Source organism: Heterodontus francisci, chromosome 48 (genome assembly GCF_036365525.1).
Source record: "Heterodontus francisci isolate sHetFra1 chromosome 48, sHetFra1.hap1, whole genome shotgun sequence".
Lineage (NCBI taxonomy): Eukaryota > Metazoa > Chordata > Chondrichthyes > Heterodontiformes > Heterodontidae > Heterodontus > Heterodontus francisci.
Genome location: NC_090418.1, coordinates 5682733 through 5703675, shown reverse-complemented (window position 1 = coordinate 5703675; position 20943 = coordinate 5682733). Strand labels below are relative to the sequence as shown.

The 20943-nt window shown below is 45.7% G+C and overlaps 1 protein-coding gene across 3 annotated transcripts in view; it reads right to left on the bottom strand.

Annotated features, from left to right (window-relative positions):
- Positions 1 to 679: 679 nt before the first annotated feature.
- Positions 680 to 20943, bottom strand: part of LOC137357306 (galactose-3-O-sulfotransferase 2-like) — a 60154-nt gene continuing 39890 nt past the window's right edge. The window contains exons 1-4 of one of the 3 annotated variants that reach the window (XM_068023540.1): positions 17344 to 17414; positions 10657 to 10767; positions 7937 to 8252; positions 680 to 5774 (exon numbers count right to left, since the gene is read on the bottom strand). In XM_068023540.1, coding sequence (XP_067879641.1) covers positions 4953 to 5774; positions 7937 to 8252; positions 10657 to 10767; positions 17344 to 17366 — 1272 coding nt within the window. In that variant the 5' untranslated portion in view covers positions 17367 to 17414 and the 3' untranslated portion in view covers positions 680 to 4952. Of the gene's footprint in view, positions 5775 to 7936; positions 8253 to 10656; positions 10768 to 17343; positions 17415 to 20943 lie in introns of those variants that run through there. The other 2 variants (XM_068023541.1, XM_068023542.1) reach the window with 2 other exon arrangements.

The following is a 20943-nucleotide window of genomic DNA, read 5'->3' as shown; positions in this document are numbered from 1 at the left end:
AATGCTTTGGAGGCAATGAAGTACTTTTAAAGAGTAGGTTTTTTTTTTACTCGATCTTGGGATGTGAGCGCCACTGGCAAGGCCAGCATTTATTGCCCATCCCTAACTGCCCTTGAAAAGGTGATGGTGAGCCATCTTGAACTGCTGTGGGCCCATGTGGTGTAGATACATCCAAAGTGCTTTAGTCTGTAGTGGTTTGATACAACACAGTGGCTTACTAGGCCATTTCAGAGGACAGTTGAGAGTCATTATTTAGTTTAGAGATACAGCACTGAAACAGGCCCTTCGGCCCACCGAGTCTGTGCCGACCATCAACCACCCATTTATACTAATCCTACACTAATCCCATATTCCTACCACATCCCCACCTGTCCCTCTATTTCCCTACCACCTACCTATACTAGGGGCAATTTACAATGACCAATTAACCTATCAACCTGCAAGTCTTTGGCATGTAGGAGGAAACCGGAGCACCCGGAGGAAACCCACGCAGACACAGGGAGAACTTGCAAACTCCACACAGGCAGCACCCAGAATTGAACCCGGGTCGCTGGAGCTGTGAGGCTGCGGTGCTAACCACTGCGCCACTGTGCCGCCCTTCAACAACATTGTTGTGGATCTGGAGTCACATGTAGGCCAGACCAGGTAGGGAGGGCAGATATCCTTCCCGAATGGGCATTAGTGAAGCAACAATCTGGTAATTTTATGATTATTAATGAGAATGAGATTTATCATTAATTTAAAATCCCCAGCTGCCGTGGTGGAATTTGAACTCATGCCTCCAGAACATTAGTCCCAACCTCTGGATTACTAGTCCAGTCGCATTACCACTATACTACCATAACCTCCACAAAGTGATAGTGGATGAGGGAATAAGTAACAGGGGGAACTCCCCAGCTCTTTTTCAAATCATCCCACAGGATCTTTTACATCCACTTGAGAAAGCAGATGGGGCCTCATCCGAAAGATGACACCTCCGACAGTGCAGCTCTCTTTCAGCAAGTCTCTGCCGTGGGACCTAAACCCACAACCTTCTGTCAGAGTGGTGAGAGTGATATCCACTGAACCATGGCTGACAAGGAAAGTTACTGTTGTAATGTAGGGAATGCAGTAGCCAATTTGCACATAGCAAGCTCCCACAAACAGCAGTATGATAATGGCCAGCTAATCTGTTTTAGTGATGTTGGTTGAGGGATAAATATTGGCCAGGACACTGGGGAGAACTCCTCTGATCGTCTACAAAATAGAACCACTGGCTTTTTTACATCGACAGGATAGAGCAGACGGGGCTTTGGTTTAACGTCTCATCCGAAAGATGGCACCTCCAACAGTGCAGCACTCCCTCAGTGGCAACCCAGTTGCTCCAATGATTGTTCCAAAGAAAGCAGCATAACTGGATATTGATGTAAATACTGCAGAGTGCCACCGTGGCTTGCAATACCATAAAATCAAAGATGGTTTTGAAAGTCTCACATGATCTAACTCCAAAGCATCTCAGACTGTAACATTGTGTGTGTGTGTGTGTGTGGTTGTGGGGCCCATTTGGTTCCATCTTTGAATTGGGATACAAGCTACATTCTTAGTAGGATCCAGTAAAGAACCCAAACGGTTGAACAAAAGAACGAGATCAGCCATTTGCCCTCAGTCAGTCAGTGATTTACCCTCAGCTCCACATTTATCTCGCTCCATAATGAAGGCTGAAAGGTAAACTGATAGAGGCCTTTAACACTGTGAGGGGGCTTGAGAAGATGTTTCCACTTGTGGGAGTGAACAGAACTAGGGGTCATCAATATAAGATAATCACTAATAAATCCAGTAGGTATTTCAGGAGGAACCTCTTTACCCAGAGAGTGGTGAGAATGTGGAACTCACTACCACAGGGAGTGGTTGAGGTGAATAACAGCAATGCATTTAAGGGGAAGCTGGATAAACACATGAGGGAGAAAGGAACAGAAAGATATGCTGATAGGGTGAGATGAAGAGGGGTAAGGAGAAGGCTCATATGAAGCCAGCATGGACCAGTTGGACCGAATGGCCTGTATCTGTATTAAAATATACCTCACTAAGAGTAGAATCCTTTTTCAAAGAACATATACATGCAGATAGACAAGGCTACTTAAGCTCACCAACATGGGATTTACGACAATATATATGCACTTTTTGCATAACCATGGGCTACATATTGACATTTCCAGTATTGGGGCATGAAGTACATGATGCATCCCATAATGTGTCTCCCAGAAATATAACTCAGATGAGGCAAATAAAGCTCCCCTTTGTCTTTGATAAAATATGTTCCCTAATCTCATTCCAGTCATCACTGTCTTGAGGATTTAACGTCATCATCCTAAAACAACACCAACTTGTATTTCACATCCTGAGTTGCTTCACAGGAGCAGTTATCCAACAACAATTGACAGTGAGCCACATAAGGAGTTACTAGGACAGATGGCCAAAAGCTGGATCAAAAAGGTAGGTTTTACCGAGTCTCTTACAGGAGGAGAAAAGGTTTGGAGAGGTTTAGGAAGAGGAAAATAAGCGCCTAATCCTTGTGTTCTTTTAGTACCACAACTTATGAGCATATATGGTGTGATTAGGTAAAAGACTAACTTTTCCCTTGCGAGCCAGTCTTGTGCTGGAACCCCAAACCACCGTAAGATTCTGTACCATAGCAACAACTTATCTGTAGGTAAATTACAATCGCAATCCGACTAGGGGTGGGCAGACAGTGTTCCACTTACGTGGATAATGATACCAGCTGAAGGCTTTGGGCTGCATTATCTTTGTAATATAATTAATTCTCAGGATGTGGACGTCGATGGCACAGCCGACATTGACGTCCATCTCCAGTTGTCATTCGGGATTTGGTAGCACAGTGGTAATGTTACTGGGCTAGTAATCCAGAGGACCGGACTAATGCTCCAGAGACATGAGTTCAAATCCCACCATGACAGCTGGAGGAATTTAAATTCAGATAATTAATAAATCTGGCATAAAAAGCTAATCTCATTAATAATGATCATGAAACGACTGGATGGTGGTATAAATCCATCTGGTTCACTAAGGTCCATCAGGGAAGGCAATCTGCTGCCCTTACCTGGTCTGGCCTACATGTGACTCCAGATCCACAGTAATGTGGTTGACTCTTAACTGCCCTCTGAATTGGCCCAGCAAGCCTCTCAATTGTATCAAAGCGCTACAGAAAAAAGCCACTGTGGGTGTACCTACACCAGCAATTCAAGAAGCTGGCTCACCACCACCTTCTCAAGGGGCAATTAGAGATGTTGGCCTTGCCAGTGATGCTCACATCCCAAGAACAAAGGAGTGGTGCAGTGGTTAGCAGCACAGCCTCACAGCTCCAGTGACCCAGGTTCAGTTCTGGGTACTGCCTGTGCTGAGTTTGCAAGTTCTCCCTGTGACGGTGTGGGTTTCCGCTGGGTACTCCAGTTTCCTCCCACAGCCAAAGACTTGTAGGTTGATAGGTAAATTGACCGTTGTAAATTGCCCCTAGTGTAGGTAGGTGGTAGGAGAATTGAGGGAAGGTGAGGATGTGGTAGGGAATATGGGATTAAATGTAGGATTAGTATAAATGGGTGGTTGTTGGTCGGCACAGACTCGGTGGGCCGAAGGGCCTGTTTCAGTGCTGTATCTCTCTATTAAAAAAAAATGAGACGGTAGCAGTGGGCCACCTTCTCCTTGAACCCTGTGTTTGTAGTGTATCGAGCGGTTCCCTGAGCCACTTTGGAGGGCACTTTGCCACAGTGGCGTGGATCATGTTCAGACCTGGCAAGTTTCCTTCCCTGAAACACGTTCGTGGCAACGTTACGGCAATCTAACAGCTTCCTGGTCACTTTTGTCCAACACCAGCTCTTTGGGTTGGATTTTATTCCGGTGATGGGGATCCCGGCAGGGGTGGGGATCCTGCCTTGGCCCTCCGTCGGCCCCCCGTTGCAATTCCACAGCAGGCAGCCCTTTAACTACCGCCATCAGGGATGGCAGGACAAGTTCCCGTGTCCAGAGCTGCCAGTCAATCATAGCGCCACTGGAAGCAGTGACCACTGCTGGTACTGCAGGAGGCCTGCAGTGATGGAGGAGACCCCAGGACTCAGGCAAGTGGGGTCGGGGTTGCCGGGGTCAGGCAGGCAGGCCCCAGCAACAGGGTGGGGGAGGGGGTTGGTGAGGGTGGGCGGTTGGTCTTGCGGTTGTGGCGGGGGGGGGGGTCCTCCGGGGGCCATGGATTGCTCCCAAAGGAGGGACACCCCCCACCCAAGCCCACTAGGAGATCAGCAGGTCTCACCTGGTAGTGTCTCCATGTAGCAGCAGACCCCGCCATCTTCCATAAAATCACAGCGGAGGCAGGAGACAGCCCTTAAGTGGCCATTAATTGGCTACTTAAGGGCCTCAATTGGCCTGGGGTGGGAAGGCCGTCCCAGCCCCCGGACAAAATGGCAGAGGGTCAGGATAATGTAGGGCACGCCACCTCTTGCCATTTTGTGTGCCAACCCCCCCCGCAACCGCCCCCATTCCCATCTCCGAGGGCAATCCTGCCCTTTATTTCCAGTTTCTTTTACATTGAATGCAAGTTCTCAACTGCCATGGCGGGGTTACTAATCCAGCCACATACCTGCTACACCACTGACTGGTTGTTGATTTTATGGGTATTCATTGTCCTTTGTCTCCTTCTCATAAATGGTTAGTAAAAATTACCCCATTGCGAATAAATAGAAAACCTTCAAACGTCTCCTTCGCAACGATTGCCCAAGTTGGAAAGAGAGCGAGATTGGCGAAATGGGAACACAAGGAAGGACAAATCATTCGATATAACTAAGGTCTAGAGTTCTGAGCTGAAAAGATGGAGTGCGCCAGTCGTACCTAACGTCGAACTGGCAGTGAAAAATATTGCATTTATTTCTGTTGAACAAAAGGAGGTTTGATTCCCTCACAATATTAGTTCAAAAACGCCGCTGTGGCAGCCGTAGGTTTTTGACAGCTGGAGTCAACGGAAATAGCTTTGAATCAAGCAGGTCCTTGTACTGAAGTTCAGGCATTACCATGCGCATACATTTCTCCCTTGTTCTGTTGTTGAGGTTTGGATTAAGATTGTAGCCCAGGATTCGGGCTTGGCCATACTGGAAGGGTTTTATGTTCTTGTCCTGGATCTGACTGGCCTCCACGGGACTGCTGCCTTGGAGGCACAAATCCATTAGCTTCTTGCGCTTCTGCTGCAGAATGAGGACATCATTCTTCATCCTCTGCTGGCCATACTGTTCCACCTTCTGCCAGAATGTCCTGTTGAAGTGCAAGTACAGCTTCCAGTCCAGAGAGTTCCAAGCTTTCACTTGCCCCACCATTTCTAAGGACAGTTTTTTCACAGTGACATTGCTCCTGAGGTTTAGCTTAAAGGAGACGACGTCATCGAAATCCCAACACAGGGCATCTTTCAACAAGATCATTGATTCGTCAAAATACTCTGACAGCAGGATGAGGTGGAAAGTGCTGCTGATCTCTTTCAGGACCACATCCACGTAATCCTTTGTGTCGTTTGCGTTGGAGTCAAAACCGAAGTCGAACCACATAAGATTCCTGGCGTACTGGTTGCCTCGGTCTTTGGCGGAGTAATATTTCCAAGGCTCTCTCAGAAATTGCTCCAGCGATTGCACCTGCCTGAAGGCGGTGCTCGTACCTTTGTAGTAGGTGAATGACGACTCTGCCAAGGTCACCGGGCTTCGTAAGATTGAAAAGTAAAAGGTCCCCTTCGCCATCACTTTCTCAACCTAGAGAAGGGGACAGGAATAAATACAATGATCTGTTGCCAGCAGAGGGAGTGAAGAACAAAAAAGGAATCTAATTAAAACATTTTGGAGGGTTTTGACAACACCAGATTGGGCCGAATGGCCTGTTCCTGTGCTGTAAATGCTATGTTATTCTATGTAATACCAGCGACAAGGGGCTTTGGTGATGTGAACAGGTTAGAGAAGCTGGGATTTTTCTCCTTGGAGCAGAGAAGGCAAAGGAGAGATTTAATGGAGGCGTTCAGTATGATGGGGGGGGTTTCGAAATAGTAAATAAGGAGAAACTGTTTCCACTGGCAGGAGGTTCGGTAACCAGAGGACACAGATTTAAGTTAGTTGGCAAAAGAACTAGAGGGGGAGATGAGAAGAATTTCTTTATGCAATCTGGAATACACTGCCTGAAAAGGCAGTGGAAGCAGATTCAATAGTAACTTTCAAAAGAGAAATGGATAAATACTTGAAAAGGAGAATTTGCAGGGTGATGGCGAAAGAGCAGGGGATTGGGGACTAATTGGATAGCTCTTTCAAACAACTGGCACAGGCACAATGGGCCGAATGGCCTCCTGTGCTGTAAGATTCTATCATTCTGTGGTAAATTAGTAACCCTGTCTTATTTAGTCCGATATGTAGACTTCCAATTGTGCAAATTAGACAAATTGAGTTTGTGTTTTACATTGTATATGAAAATTAACATGGAAAGTACAGAATGTAATTTTCACATTCAGATGTGTGACATTACAATATAGAATATTTAATTCATACTAAAATTTGACTATCCAACCAATATTTTACCATTAAGTTAATTCAATAAATAATGGTTGGCTGAAAACATTTACGAGTAGATCAAAGCGATTCATATGTCAATTTTGGACTCATTCGTCAACACAGACTCCATGAATGGGTGAGGTTTTTAGCGCAAGCAGGCCTAAGTCCTACATTAAGTAAGAACAACGTAGCAAGGGGCTACTTTGTGCAAGTGTAAGAAATTTTGTGTTTGTACACGAGAGAGAGACAGAAAGAGAGAAAGGAAAAGAGAGAAAACGAGATAGAGAGGAGAGTAAGAGCGTGAGAGAGGAGGGATAAGGAGCGATAGAGAGGGAGAAAGGGCGTCAGAGAATACGAGACAGAAAGAGAAAGATAGATGGAGGGAGCAGCAGAAAGAGAGAAAGGGGAAAGAGGAAGAGACAGGGAAAGAAAAGGAGAAAGAAAGGGAGAGGGCGAGAGCGATAAAGATGGAGAATGGGGGAACAATATATGTTCGGAAGGAAGTTAATGTTCATTCTTGTTTTAATCGCGACTTTTGTGAAAATTCGAAGATTTGATTTATTTTGTTTTGCATCTTAGAGTCATAGAGTTATACAGCACAAAAACAGGCCCTTCGGCCCATCGTGTCCGTGCCGGCCATCAAGCACCTATCTATTCGAATCCCATTTTCCAGCACTTGGCCCGTAGCCTTGTACGAGTTATAGTCATTGTCATGCCAGTTGGAATGAGTAATACGCATATCCATATGTGACAATATCCAAATTGTAGGGTGAGTAGCTATGAGAGAATAAATGCAAATCTATCAAATGATAATCAACAGTTTCCAAAGTGCTCAGGACTAGTTCTCGACATCGCTATGTCTACCCTATCAAACCTCTTCATCATTTAAAAGACTTCTATCAGCTCACCATTCAGAAGATAGCCCAGCCCGTTAAATCTTTCCTGACAGTTAGAACCCACAGTTACAATGAGGTGCAAATATTCCCAATCAGCACAGCAGTTTCCTCCCAAAATAAATGCAGCACTTAAGAAGCTTTTACTGGCAACCCTATCAACATATCCTCCTATTCCTTTCTCCCTCATGCATCTGTCTAGCTTCCCTTTAAATGTTTCTATGTTATTCGCTTCAACTATTCCTTGAGGTAGTGAGTTCCATATTCTCACCACTCTCTGGGTAAAGAGGTTTCTCTTGAATTCCCTACTTTCTTTATTAGTGACTATCTTATATTTATGGCCCCGAGTTCTGGTCTCGTCCACAAGTGGAAACATCCAAGTGTTGATCCCTATCAAAACATTTTCATTAACTTAAAGACCTCTATTGGGTCGCCCCTCAGCCTTCTCCTTTCTAGAGTAAAGAGCCTGCCCATTCATTAATTTACCTGTGGACGGAAGAATCGCATATGGTTGCATATTATGTGATACTCCTGCATCTTAATGGGGCTGTAAAATTTAATCTTTCTTGTACTGAAGAGGAAGGGATAGCCAAACTGGTAGGAGTTGGGGAGCGCAAACGTTAAATTTCTTGCCTCCCCAAACCGGTACAGTATATTTAGGATGGTGCTGCTGGCTGTCTTGTGTGTCTTTAGGAACATCACGTGTGTCTTGGGTTGGCAAACTTTCTGTGGCATTGGTATTCCTACATCACGAAGGGTCATTGGCAAAATCCTAGACTGGTCCAGCCGCTCCAACGTTATCCTAGAGAAAGGGAGCAGAATTTACATTAAAAAGTCAAAAGTCATCTACGCCGGCATAAAATGACTTCAACAACATTAATTTCCATAGAATTACATGCAATACACAGCACAGAAACTGGCCGTTCAGCCCAGCTGGTCCATGCCAGTGTTTATGCTCCACACGAGCCTCCTCCCACTCTGTTTCATCTCACCCAATCAGCACATCTTTCTATTCCTTTCTACCACAAGAGCATAAGAAACAGGAGCTGGAGTAGGCCATCCGGCCCATCAAGCCTGTTCCGTCATTCAATAAGATCATGATTGATCTTCTAACTCAGCTCCACCTTCCCGTCTATCCCCATATTCCTCAGTGTCCAAAAATCTTTCAATCTCTGTCTCAAATATACTCATCAATTGAGCAGCCACAGCTCTCTGGGGTAGAAAAAGCCAAAGATTCACAACTCTCTGCGTGAAGAAATTTCTCCTCATCTCAGTCCTAAATGGCCGTCCCCTTATCCTGAGACTGTGACCCTTAGTTCTGGACTCTCCAGCCCAGAGGAAAACAGCCTCTCAGCAGCTACCCTGTCAAGCCCTCTCAGAATTTTATACATCTCAATGAGATCAACCCTCATTCTTCTAAACTCCAGAGAATATGGACTCATTCCACTCATTTACTCTCATTCTCACCTACACGGCAAATTAACATTTATATAAAGGGAGGTCTATTGTGTCTGTGCTGACTCTGTGAAACAGCTATCCAATTAGTCCCACACCCCCTCCCTGCTCTTTCCCCTTAGCCCTGCAAATTTCTGTAACTTCCCTCACACATAGGAATACGTCTCAAAGCATAATTAATTTACATAGTAACCCATAGTATTGAATTAGTGTAAAACCAGTTATACTTCTGAGGGACTGTGGGATACATTATAATTGTAGGATAGTTAATTGCATAAAGGGAGGAAATTGCTTCTAACTCCACCTTTCCCAGGGACCTCAAAACTGGAGCTCCTCATCCCCCTCAGTCTCCTTTTCTCTTACAATTTTTTTGTTGTTAATTCACTCATAGGATGTGGCCCATTGTTGCTGATCCCTGATTGCCCTTGAGAAAGTGACCTTCTTGACAACTGAGTGGTTTGCTAGGCCATTTCAGAGGGTAGTTAAGAGTCAACCACATTGCTTTGGGTCTGGAGTCACATGTCGGCCAGACCGGGTAAGGATGGCCGATTTCCTTGCCTAAAGGGCATCTGAGAACCAGATGGGTTTTGAATGACAAACAATAGTTTCCTGGCCACCATTACTGAGGCTAGCTTTTTATTCCAGATTTATTGAATTAAATTTAAATTCCCTGGCTGCCCTGGTGGGATTTGAACTCATGTCTCCGGATCATGCGTCCAGTAAAGTAGCCAATATGCTACTGTACCCAACAAACCGTTGACTTTTGAGGCTAAATTTTCTACATTCACGCTCTCGGCAGTGCATAGAACAAATCTGGGCCCCACAGGATTTTACGCTTCACTGACCTTTGCACCTGACCACAGAGTGAGGACAGTTGCCAACCCTCCAGGACTGTCCTGGAGTCGCCCGGGATTAAAGATTAATCTCCTGGACACTGCTGCATGCAACTCAAGACTAAAAGAAAAAATCATTGAAGCATTAAAGGAATGGGGTGTTTTGTTCATTTTCTTTGCATGCTTTCATTTATTAATATCAAACAAAGGATGTTTGACCGGGTGGAGCAGCCAGAAGCAAAAGGTCATGTGATGAAATCTCCAGAAAAACGTCCAATCTAAGTTGGCAACCCTAATGGGGGGGGGGGGGGGCTTGTATGTTCTTGAATGTAGAAGATTAAGGAGATGATCTAATCGAGGTGTTTAAGATGATTAAAGGAGTTGATAGGGTCGATAGAGAGAGAAACTATTTCCTCTGGTAGGGGGGAGTCCAGAACGAGGGGACAGAACCTTAAAATTAGAGCCAGGCCGTTCAGGGGTGATGTCAGGAAGCCCTTCTTCACACAAAGTGGGGAGTGGAAATCTGGAACTCACTCCCCCAAAAAGCTGTCGAGGCTGGAGGTCAATTGGAAATGTCAAAACTGATATGAATAGATTTTTGTAGGGTAAGGGTATTAAGGGTTGCGGAACCAAGGCAGGTAGATGGAATTAAGATAGAGATCAGCCACGATCAAATTGAACGGCGGAACAGACTCGAGGGGCTGAATGGCCTCCTCCTGTTCCTATGTTCCAAATAAAATTAGGTTTTTGTTGTTATCGAAATTGTGAAGTGACGATATGTCGAAGGTCTTGATTCAGCTATGCATTTCTAATGCCACCTTTTCCAGTAGGGTTCATTAATATATATCAATGTTCAAACTCCAGTATTTACGTTAGTTCTGAACTGCCATATAATATTGAAGCAAAATGTAAAATAACCTTTTTTTATCCATGATGCTCATGGTCTGGATTGCCAATCCGATAGCCATAAGGATAACCACAGCCATCCACAGAACACTGAGTGTGCACCATTGTAGTAACTTTGGCTTCCTGAAGTAGAGAATGTGTGTGTGAAAAACTGTACAAGAACATTCTTTCAACAAAGTGATTATTGACAACGCAGCTGGTAACTGATGTCATCAGACTGCGCCAAACTGCACACAGGCGCAGATTGTCTCCTACTCTCTGCACATGCGCTGCGTTCCGCGTTGCCAAGACTGGTTGGCGCATGCGCAGGTGACGTCAGCACGTAACGCAGGCAGAGACCGGCGGAGGGGAAGCAGGGAGAGCGCAGCCGAAGACCTCCTCCACCTCCCACCGCCCCCCGCAGCCAGCTCGCTCACTGCCTCCCTGGTCTGCTCGCTCGCTCTCTCCCTCCCACCCCGGCCCGCTCACTCTCTCCCTCTGGCCATTGTGTGCTGCCATGTGTTCAGGTTGCCTTTGTGTGATTATTTGAGCAGCGCCATCTTTAGTCCTGGCAGCTGCCTGACGTCGCAGACTGTGTCATTTTAGTGGCACAGGCTGCATTTGCCATTGCAGCGTCACCTAGTGGTTGTATTGTCAGCAAACGCAGCCTTCTTTCAATTGAATCAGAAATCAGACCTGGCAACATTATTTATCTTGACCCAAAAGAGAGAACCTGCATTTATGTAGCACTTTTCACAACCGCAGGATGTCCCAAAGCATTTTACATCCAATTGCAATTTGAAGCGTGATCACTCTTGTAATGTAGAAAACGCAGCAGGTGATTTACGCAGAGCAAGCTCCCACAAACAGTAATGTGGTCATGACAAGGTCATTTACTTTAGGTGTTGGTTGAGGGATGAATGTTGACCAGAGCAGAACTCCTCTGCTCTTCTTCAAACTAGCACCACAGGATCTTTTACATCCACCTGAGAGGGCAGATAATGCCCCAGTTTAATGTCACATCCGTAAGATGGCGCCTCCAACAGCACAGCACTCCCTCAGTACTGCACTGGGAGTTTCAGCCTGGTTTATACACTCAAGACTCTGGAGTGGGACTTGAATCCACAATCTTCTGACTCAGAGGTGAGAGCGCTACCACTGAGCCACAGCTGAATTCCTCCAGTATCTGACCAAAACCACAGATATGGTAGCATCCTGCTGAACATGCGACCTCCCATATCAGAAAAAGCTTCACCATAGAGGATACAAGTAACATCCCAGAAATAACTGTAAATCAGGAAATGGAAGGGAGGGAGGAACTTAAGAAAATTGCAATCACCAGGGAAGTGGTACTGAGCAAATTGTTGGAGCTGCGGGCTGACAAGTCCTAGGGTCCTGATGGACTTCATCCTAGAGTCTTAAAAGAAGTGGCTAGTGAAATAGTTGATGCGTTAGTATTAATTTTCCAAAATTCCCTAGATTCGGAGAAGGTTCCATTAGATTGGAAAATAGCGAATGTAGCTCCTTTATTCTAAAAGGGAGGAAGACAGAAAGCAGGAAACTACAGCTTAACATCTGTCACAGGGAAAATGTTAGAAGCTATTATTAAAGAAATTATAGCAGAGCACTTAGAAAAGTTCAAGGTAATCAGATAGAGTCAACCTGGTTTTGTGAAGGGAAATCATGTTTAACCAATTTATTGAAGTTCTTTGAAGAAGTAACATGTGCTGTGGATAAAGGAGAACGGTGGATGTATTGTACTTGGATTTCCAGAAGGCATTTGATAAGGTGCCACATCAAAGGTTATTGCGGAAAATACAAAAGTAGGGAGATTATGCTTCTGTTATACAAGCCATTGGTGAGACCACATCTGGAGTACTGTGTACGGTATTGGTCTCCTTATTTAAGGAAGGATGTAAATGCATTGGAAGCAGTTCAAAGAAGGTTTACTAGACTGATACCTGGAATGGGCAGGTTATCTTATGAGGAAAGGTTGGTCAGGCTAGGCTTGTATCTGCTGGAGTTTAGAAGAATAAGAGGTGACTTGATATAAGATTCTGAGGGGTCTTGACAGGGTGGATGTGGAAATGATGTTTCCCCTTGTGGGAAAACCTAGAACTAGAGGGTCACTGTTTAAGGCAGAGATGAGGAGAAATTTTTTCTCTCAGAGGGTCGTGAGACTTTGGAATTCTCTTCCTCAAAAAGCAGTGGAAGCAGAGTCTTTGAACATTTTTAAGGCAGATAGATTCTTGATAAGCAAGGGGGTGGAAGGTTATTGGGGTAGGTGGGAATGTGGAGTTGAGGTTACAATCAGATTAACCATGCTCTTGCTGAATGGCGGTGCAGGCTCGAGGGGCCGAGTGGCCTACTCCTGCTCCTAATTCGTATGTTCATATGTATAAAAGGAGTATGTAAACATTTGCTTTTTCGAAAAAAAACTCTTAGCTTTGCTGGCCCGTCCCAATGGTTTTCTTAAAATGTATCTCTTTATGCCTTTAATTACCTCGACAAATGTACATACTCTGCAAACCCCTGTTAAGCCCTTCCAATTGCTTCATTGCTTGTATATAAACGTAACCTTTCAGTGTTTCATTTTTTCAATTGATAGACTGTTTATTTGTAGCAGTGGTGGTTCTGTCTCTGATAGTAACACGGAGCTCTGTCTGCACTGCTAGAAATTTTTGTGAAGTTACTTAAGCCAGAATTTTGTGACTTAGTGGAAGCACGTGTGAGTCAAAAGGTTGGGGAGGGGTTCCACAAAGTCATGGGTTTAAGGCCAGCTGAAGGGACTTAAGCAAAAAGAAAACCAGCTGATGCTCCCACTGCAGCACTAAGAGAGTGCAGCAGTGTCAGAGGTTCTGTCTTTTGAACGAGACCTGAAACCAAAGCCCTGTCTGCCCTCTCAGGTAGCAGCTGAAATTCCCGTAGCACTATTTCGAAGAGCAATGGAGTTCTCCCCGGTGTCCAGTGCTAACAGTTACTACCACTTAATCAGCATCTTGAAAACAGTTTAACTGGTCGCTTATTTCACTGCCATCTGTGGGAGCTTGCTGTGCGCAAATTGGCTGCCGCGTTTCCTACATTCCAACAGTGACTACATTTCAAAAAGTAATTCATTGGCTGTAAAGTGTTTTGGGATGCCCTGGGGATGTGAAAGGTGCTAGAGAAATACAGGTTCTTTGGAGGGAGAATCAGTTATAAATATTTATACTCCTGGGAACCAACATGGGCGGCACAGTGGTGCAGTGGTTAGCACCGCAGCCTCACAGCTCCAGCGACCCGGGTTCAACTCTGGGTTCTGCCTGTGTGGAGTTTGCAAGTTCTCCCTGTGTCTGTGTGGGTTTCCTCCGGGTGCTCCGGTTTCCTCCCACAGCCAAAAGACTTGCAGGTTGATAGGTAAATTGGCCATTATAAATTGCCCCTAGTATAGGTAGGTGGTAGGGGAATATAGGGATAGGTGGGGATGTGGTAGGAATATGGGATTAGTGTAGGATTAGTATAAATGGGTGGTTAATGGTCGGCACAGACTCGGTGGGCCGAAGGGCCTGTTTCAGTGCTGTATCTCTAAATCTAAAAAAAAATCTAAACATCAGTAATGTTTAAAAGACAGTGTCAGCTTACAAACTTTTCATTGCAGTAAACAATCTGATTTGTATACCACAACAGAAGTAATCTGTGGGTACGTTAACAAATCCACAAAAACAAAACCAAAGAAAAACTGAAGACTACTGTACAGTACGGTGCATCCATGTTGACAGAATTCTGCGCACCCTAATTTGAAAACCTTTACCGTAGAAAGACTTGCATTTATATAGCGCCTTTCGTCACTTCATGATGACCTAAAGAGCTGCACAGCCAATGGAGCACTTTACAAGGGTAGGCACCGCTGTAATGTTAGGAAATGTGGCAGCCAATGTGCACACAGCAGAATGATAATCACCAGTTCATCTGTTTTATTCTGGTGATGTCGGTTGAGGGAGAAATGTCGGCCCAGGACACCGGGGAGAACTCCCCTGCTCTTCTTCGAAATAGAAATAGGGATCTTCTACATCCACCTGATAGGGCACACGGTTTAACATCACATCTTGATGTCCAGAACCTCCGACAGTGCAGTGCTCCCTGGAGCATCAGCCTAGGTTTTGCCCTTGAAAAGGACAAACTGGCAGGGCTATGGGGAAAGAGCAGGGGTGTAGGAAGCCCTTCAAAGAGCCAGCACAGCCACGATGAACCAAATGTCCTATCATCCAATGGTTCTATAAACAGCTACCATCAAGCCCATTGCATCCTTAGATATGACTGGGAAGAAAATTACATTGAGTTCAGAAATGCACAGGTATCCTTGGCAACACTGTCAACATTTTTGTTTTAAACGGGTTGGAAATGAAAACACGAGTTTTTGAGGTGAATTATAACACACTTGCAGCCAATCAGATCCCTAAGTATTTACAGCACAGAAACAGGCCATTCGGCCCAACAGCTCCATGCTGGTTTATCTGCTCCACACGAGTATCCTCTCACTCTTCCTTCATCTCACCCAATCAGCGTATCCTTCTATTCCTTTCTCCTTTATGGTATTTATCCAGCTTCCCCTTAAATGTATCGACACTATTCACCGCAACCACTCCCTGTGGTAGCGAGTTCCACATTCTCACCACTCTCCGGGTAAGGACATTTCTCCTGAATTTCTGATTGGATTTATTAGTGACTGTCTTATATTTATGACCCCCTATTCTGGTCTGCCTTCCATAATGTTACAGACCTCTATCAGACCCCTTATGCCTTCTCTGTTCAGTGTTTCCTGATAGGTATAACCCCTCAGTTTTCAAATCATCCTTTTAAATCTTTTTGCACTTCTCCAGTGCCTCTAAATCCTTTTTGAAATTTGAGACCAGAACTGTGCATATTACTCCAAGGTTCAATAAATGTTTAGCATAACTTCTCTGCTTTTCATTTCTATCTCTCTAGAAACAAACCCCGGTGCTCGGTTTGCTCTTTATGGCTTTACTAACCTGCATCGCTACTTTTACTGATCTGTGTATCTGTAACCCCCTAGATCCCTCTACCCCATTTAGAAACCTATTTATCAAGGAGGATGTGAAAGAATGACTTACATTTATAGAACACCTTTCACAACCAGACATTGCCAAGCACTTTACAGATGATGAACTACAATCCCTGTTATAATGTAGGACGTGCAGCAGCCAATTTGCGCACAGCAAGCTCCCACAAACAGCAATGTGATAATGACCAGATAATCTGATTTTGTGTTGTTAACTGAGGGATCAGTAATCGACTCCTCTTCAAAACAGTGGGCATGGGATCTTTTACTTCCACCTGGGAGGGCAGACGGGGCCCTGGTTTAACATCTCATCTGAGAGACAGCGCCTCTGACAATGCAGCACTCCCTCAGTACCACACTGGAGCATCAGCCTTGATTTTTACATCCAAGTCTTGGGAGTGGGACTGCACCCGGGAGCCAGAAACCTTGTGACTCAGATGCAAGAGTGGCTCCCCACTGAGCCGCAGCTGACACGTGGCCTCCTTAGTCTTCCGACCAAACTGTACCAACTCACATTTATCCATTTTGAAGTTCATTTGCCTATCACCCGTCCATTCTGCAAGGTTGGGAAAAAATGTCATACATTTAATGCAAGTCAGAGAGGATGTTCATCCACCATGCAGTGATTAGCTGAATTGTGTTTAAAATTTTAATAAGTTATAATGGAGCAAATTGGGAATGAACAAGGCTGCATTTGGGAGAGAAAAAAAAAATCAGCTGTTTTAACAAATCCAGTCAGGGATTCAGGAGAAACGTCACCCAGAAAGTGGTGAGAATGTGGAACTCGCAACCACAGGGACTGCTTGCGGTGAATAGTGTCGATACATTTAAGGGGAAGCTGGATAAACACATGAGGGAGTAAGGAATAGAAGGATATGCTGATAGGGTGAGAGGAAGAGGGGTCGGAGAAGGCTCGCGTGGAGCATAAACACCAGCACGGAGCAGACGGGCCGAATGGACTGTTTCTGTGCTGTAAATAAGGCACAAACACATGCTGTCGTGCTGTATTTCTGATCATGTTCCAGAAATATTATTGTATCGATTTTATTCACAAAAACATCATTTGGGGATCTGCAGTCGACTGCCATAGGGCATGTCCAATCTCTCACTCTTCCCCTGCAATGCTTAAATGGGCACTAGGCTGAAACTGTATTGCTCATCTCATTTTAAGCTCGGGTTGTCTTTCTTAACAGCTCAATTTGACATTGACAGGGTTAAATCTCCACCAGTACGTTAAAGGCAGGGTAGACAAGTTAAAATGTTTCATTCTGTCCCACCGTTTCCATCATCTTGACGCCAGTTCTGTGCAATACATGTTTATTCAAACATTCTTGATTCATCTCACCTCCCCCCCTCTCTCTCTCTCAATTCTGCTCCAGCCACGTTTGATTCTGTCTTTACAGAAAATGTTTGCAATTTGCTGCCAGGCACGTATCCCTTCTGTCCTTCCCCTGATGGTAGATGCATTTCTGACTCAGATCCTGGATGCTCACTCAGCATGGAACTGGTGTGCGAGTGATGGAGACTTGTGCTGACCCCAGGGGCAATATGTGGCTCTGCTCACATCTCCAAAAAAAAATGCAATAATTCGCATTGCCTGATCAATCTCCGACGGCATTTCATGTGCGAAGCATTCTCTCCCACCAGCACCCCGCACTTACCTGCGCCGCTTGCGTCGTAACATTTCGCCCGTCGAGAGGCTCAGCTCAGCAGTGCAACCTGCCCTGCGCCGCTACATGTGTTGGAATGCTTTTGGGTTGTCGCCTTGCATTCCCCAGCTTGCGAACGCCTGTCCAGTGCAATGACCTGACTGAAGATCCCTTGGCACAGTCACTCTAACACGGACGGCCCCCTACTGGATCCGCCTGGCGCAGAGAACTGCGGGTACCTCCCACCATCACTGCACCCTCTGCAAGGATACACCAAAGGGGGCTGTGGAGAGACTGCAAGCAGCAGGAGCTGGGCTGCAGTTGTCTGTGTGGCCGGGGGGCGTGGTGGGGAAACACATTCAGACAAAAATGCAAGCTGTGTCATTCATAAATTATACTGACAGAGCACCACTTTACAGCCAGTGAAGTACTGTTGAAGTGCAGTCGACTGTGGTAAGGTAGGAAAGGCAGCAGCCAATTTGTGCACAGCAAGATCCCACAATCAGCGACGTGATAACGGCCAGGATCATCTGTCTTAGTGATGTTGGTTGAGGGATTACTCTTGGCCCCAGGACACGGGGAAGAAGTTTCCGCCCCCCCCCCAACGCCCCTTCCCGTTTTTCTTCAAAAGTGGGGCTCTGGTAAGGGCAGATAGGACCTTGGTTTAGCGTCTCACCCGAAAGGCAGTACGTCCGACAGTGCAGCACTCCCTCGGTGCGGCGCTGGGAGTGTCAGCGTAAATTTGTGAATTTAGATGAGCACTTGAAACGCCATAGCATACAAGGCTACGGGCCAAGTGCTGGAAAATGGGATTAGAATAGTTAGGTGCTCGATGGCCGGCACGGACACGATGGGCCGAAGGGCCTGTTTCTGTGCTGTATAACTCAAGGACTCACCCAGAACCTTTTGACTTAGAGGCGAGAGACTGTTACCCACTGGGCTGTGACCTACCTGTGGAGGGGTGACTGGTCCTGATAGATCGTCCCTAGCTATAATGGGTGAGGCCCACTTCCCTCAACCTCAGGGTCTCTTGTTTCCGGGGGGAAGGGCATGCAGCCTCTGGTCAAACCAACTCTGAGCCAGAAAATATGATCCAGACTAAAATCCACTCCAGAGTCTTCCTGATGGCCTTAAACTATGAATCTGTACATGGAGATGTAAAGCACAGAGAGAGGCCATTGGGCCCATCATGCTCGTGCTGGCTCTTTTGGAGATAACGACTATGGTATCAGTGTACCTGGGCAGAGTAGAGAATTAAATCATTAAAACATAAACTATATACCTCTGAGCAATTTTATTTAAGGATATTGAGGGCAAGTTAATTATTACAGAATTCTGACATATGGCAACTGAGTTCTGTATTGGGAAAGACTGACCACGATGTGGGCGGGGGAGCTCAGTTCACATCTGCTCGAGTCCTGTTGACTGATGAAAGACCAAATATACTTAGATTTTGAATACCAGGAAGAGGGTATCTGGTTAGTTTGAGAATTACTGTTCTGAAACTACAGTCAATGGTTTATAAATATATATCGAGATATATAATATGTAACCCTCCAATATTCAATATTGGGCTCTAAGCTCTGGTATTCTCTCCTTTAAGATGCTTTGGAAATTCTTTGACCAAGCTTTTGGTCACCTGTCCTAATGTGGCTCAGCGCCAAATATTTTTTCATAATCACGCCTGTGAAATGCCTTGGTAGGTCTTACCATGGTGCTGGACACTCTCTTTGGCCTCTGAGTCAGAGGAGATCATGGGTTCGAGGCCCCACTCCAGAAACTGGAGCATAAAAATCGAGGCCAACACTCCCGGGTGCAGTACTGAGGGAGTGCTACATTGTCGGGGGGTGCCGTCTTTCAGGTGGGACGCTAAACCGAGGCCCCGTCTGGCCCCTCAGGTGTCTGTAAAAGATTCCATGGCCGCTATTTCTAAGAAGAGCGTGGGGGTTGGGGTGGGGGGGGGGGAGTTCTCCCTCGTATCCTGGGGCCAATATGTATCCCTCGATCAACGTCACCGAAAAAAAAATCATCTGGTCATTATCACATTGCTGTTTGTGGGATCTTGCTGTGCCCAAATTGGCTGTCACATTTCCTACATGACAGCAGTGATTACACTTTCAAATGTACTTCATGGCTGTAAAGAGCTTTGGGACGTCCTGAGGTCATGTGAATGCGAGAGTTTCTTTTGAACTCGCAATGCAATAAGTGAAGTTCGTCAAGAGATGGTCAACAGTTAATTACACTATAGCATAAGTTAGTCTTTTTTCTGAATTATTAATTATTGTTAAGGTATTAATTTTGTTTCTTTTCATGTGTATAGTCATATTAAATATGGGTGTATTTAAGCACATTATTCGTTCACATGCGTTCAAGTCTTCAGAAGAAGGAATTTTCCTCCACACAAGATCAGATGGCAGGTTGATCAACCTTGCCCGTCTAAGAGCGAAGACCAAAGTACAGAAAGTCCTCATCAGGGAACTCCTCTTTGCTGACGATGCTGCATTAACATCTCACACTGAAGAGTGTCTGCAGAGACTCATCGACAGGATTGTGGCTGCCTGCACCGAATTTGGCCTAACCATCAACCTCAAGAAAACGAACATCATGGGACAGGACGTCAGAAATGCCCCATCCATAAATATTGGCGACCACACTCTGGAAGTGGTTCAAGAGTTCACCTACCTAGGCTCAACTATCACCAGTAACATGTCTCTCGATGCAGAATTCAACAAGCGCATGGGAAAGGCTTTCTCTGCTATGTCCAGACTGGCCAAGAGAGTGTGGCAAAATGGCGCACTGACACAGAACACAAAAGCCCAAGTGTATCAGTCCTGAGTCCTCGGTACCTTGCTCTACGGCAGCGAGGCCTGGACAACGTATGTCAGCCAAGAGCGACGTCTTAATTCATTCCATCTTCGCTGCCTCCGGTCAATCCTTGGCATCAGGTGGCAGGGCCGTATCTCCGACACAGAAGTCCTCGAGGCGGCCAACATCCCCAGCATATACACCCTACTGAGCCAGTGGCGCTTGAGCTGGCTTGGCCATGTGAGCCGCATGGAAGATGGCAGGATCCCCAAGGACACATTATACAGCGAGCTCGTCACTGGTATCAGACCCACCGGCCGTCCTTGTCTCCGCTTTAAAGACGTCTGCAAAAGCGACATGAAGTCCTGTGACATTGATCACAAGTCGTGGGAGTCAGTTGCCAGCAATCAGCAGAGCTGGCGGGCAACCATAAAGGCGGGGCTAAAGCGTGGCGAGTCGAAAAGACTTAGTAGTTGGCAGGAAAAAAGACAGAAGCGCAAGGGGAGAGCCAACTGTGTAACAGCCCCGACAAACAATCTTATCTGCAGCACCTGTGGAAGAGTCTGTCACTCTAGAATTGGCCTTTATAGCCACTCCAGGCACTGCTCCACAAACCACTGACCACCTCCAGGCGCTTACCCATTGTCTCTCGAGACAAGGAGGCCAAAGAGATAAAGATACAGAGCAGAGTTTATTTGAACAATTAAACCAAGACAATTAGACGTTCTTATGTAACGACACAAAGCAACAATTAACGGCATAACACAACAGTGCAAATGAGAGTTTGTAGCACTGCAGAGGTCAGGT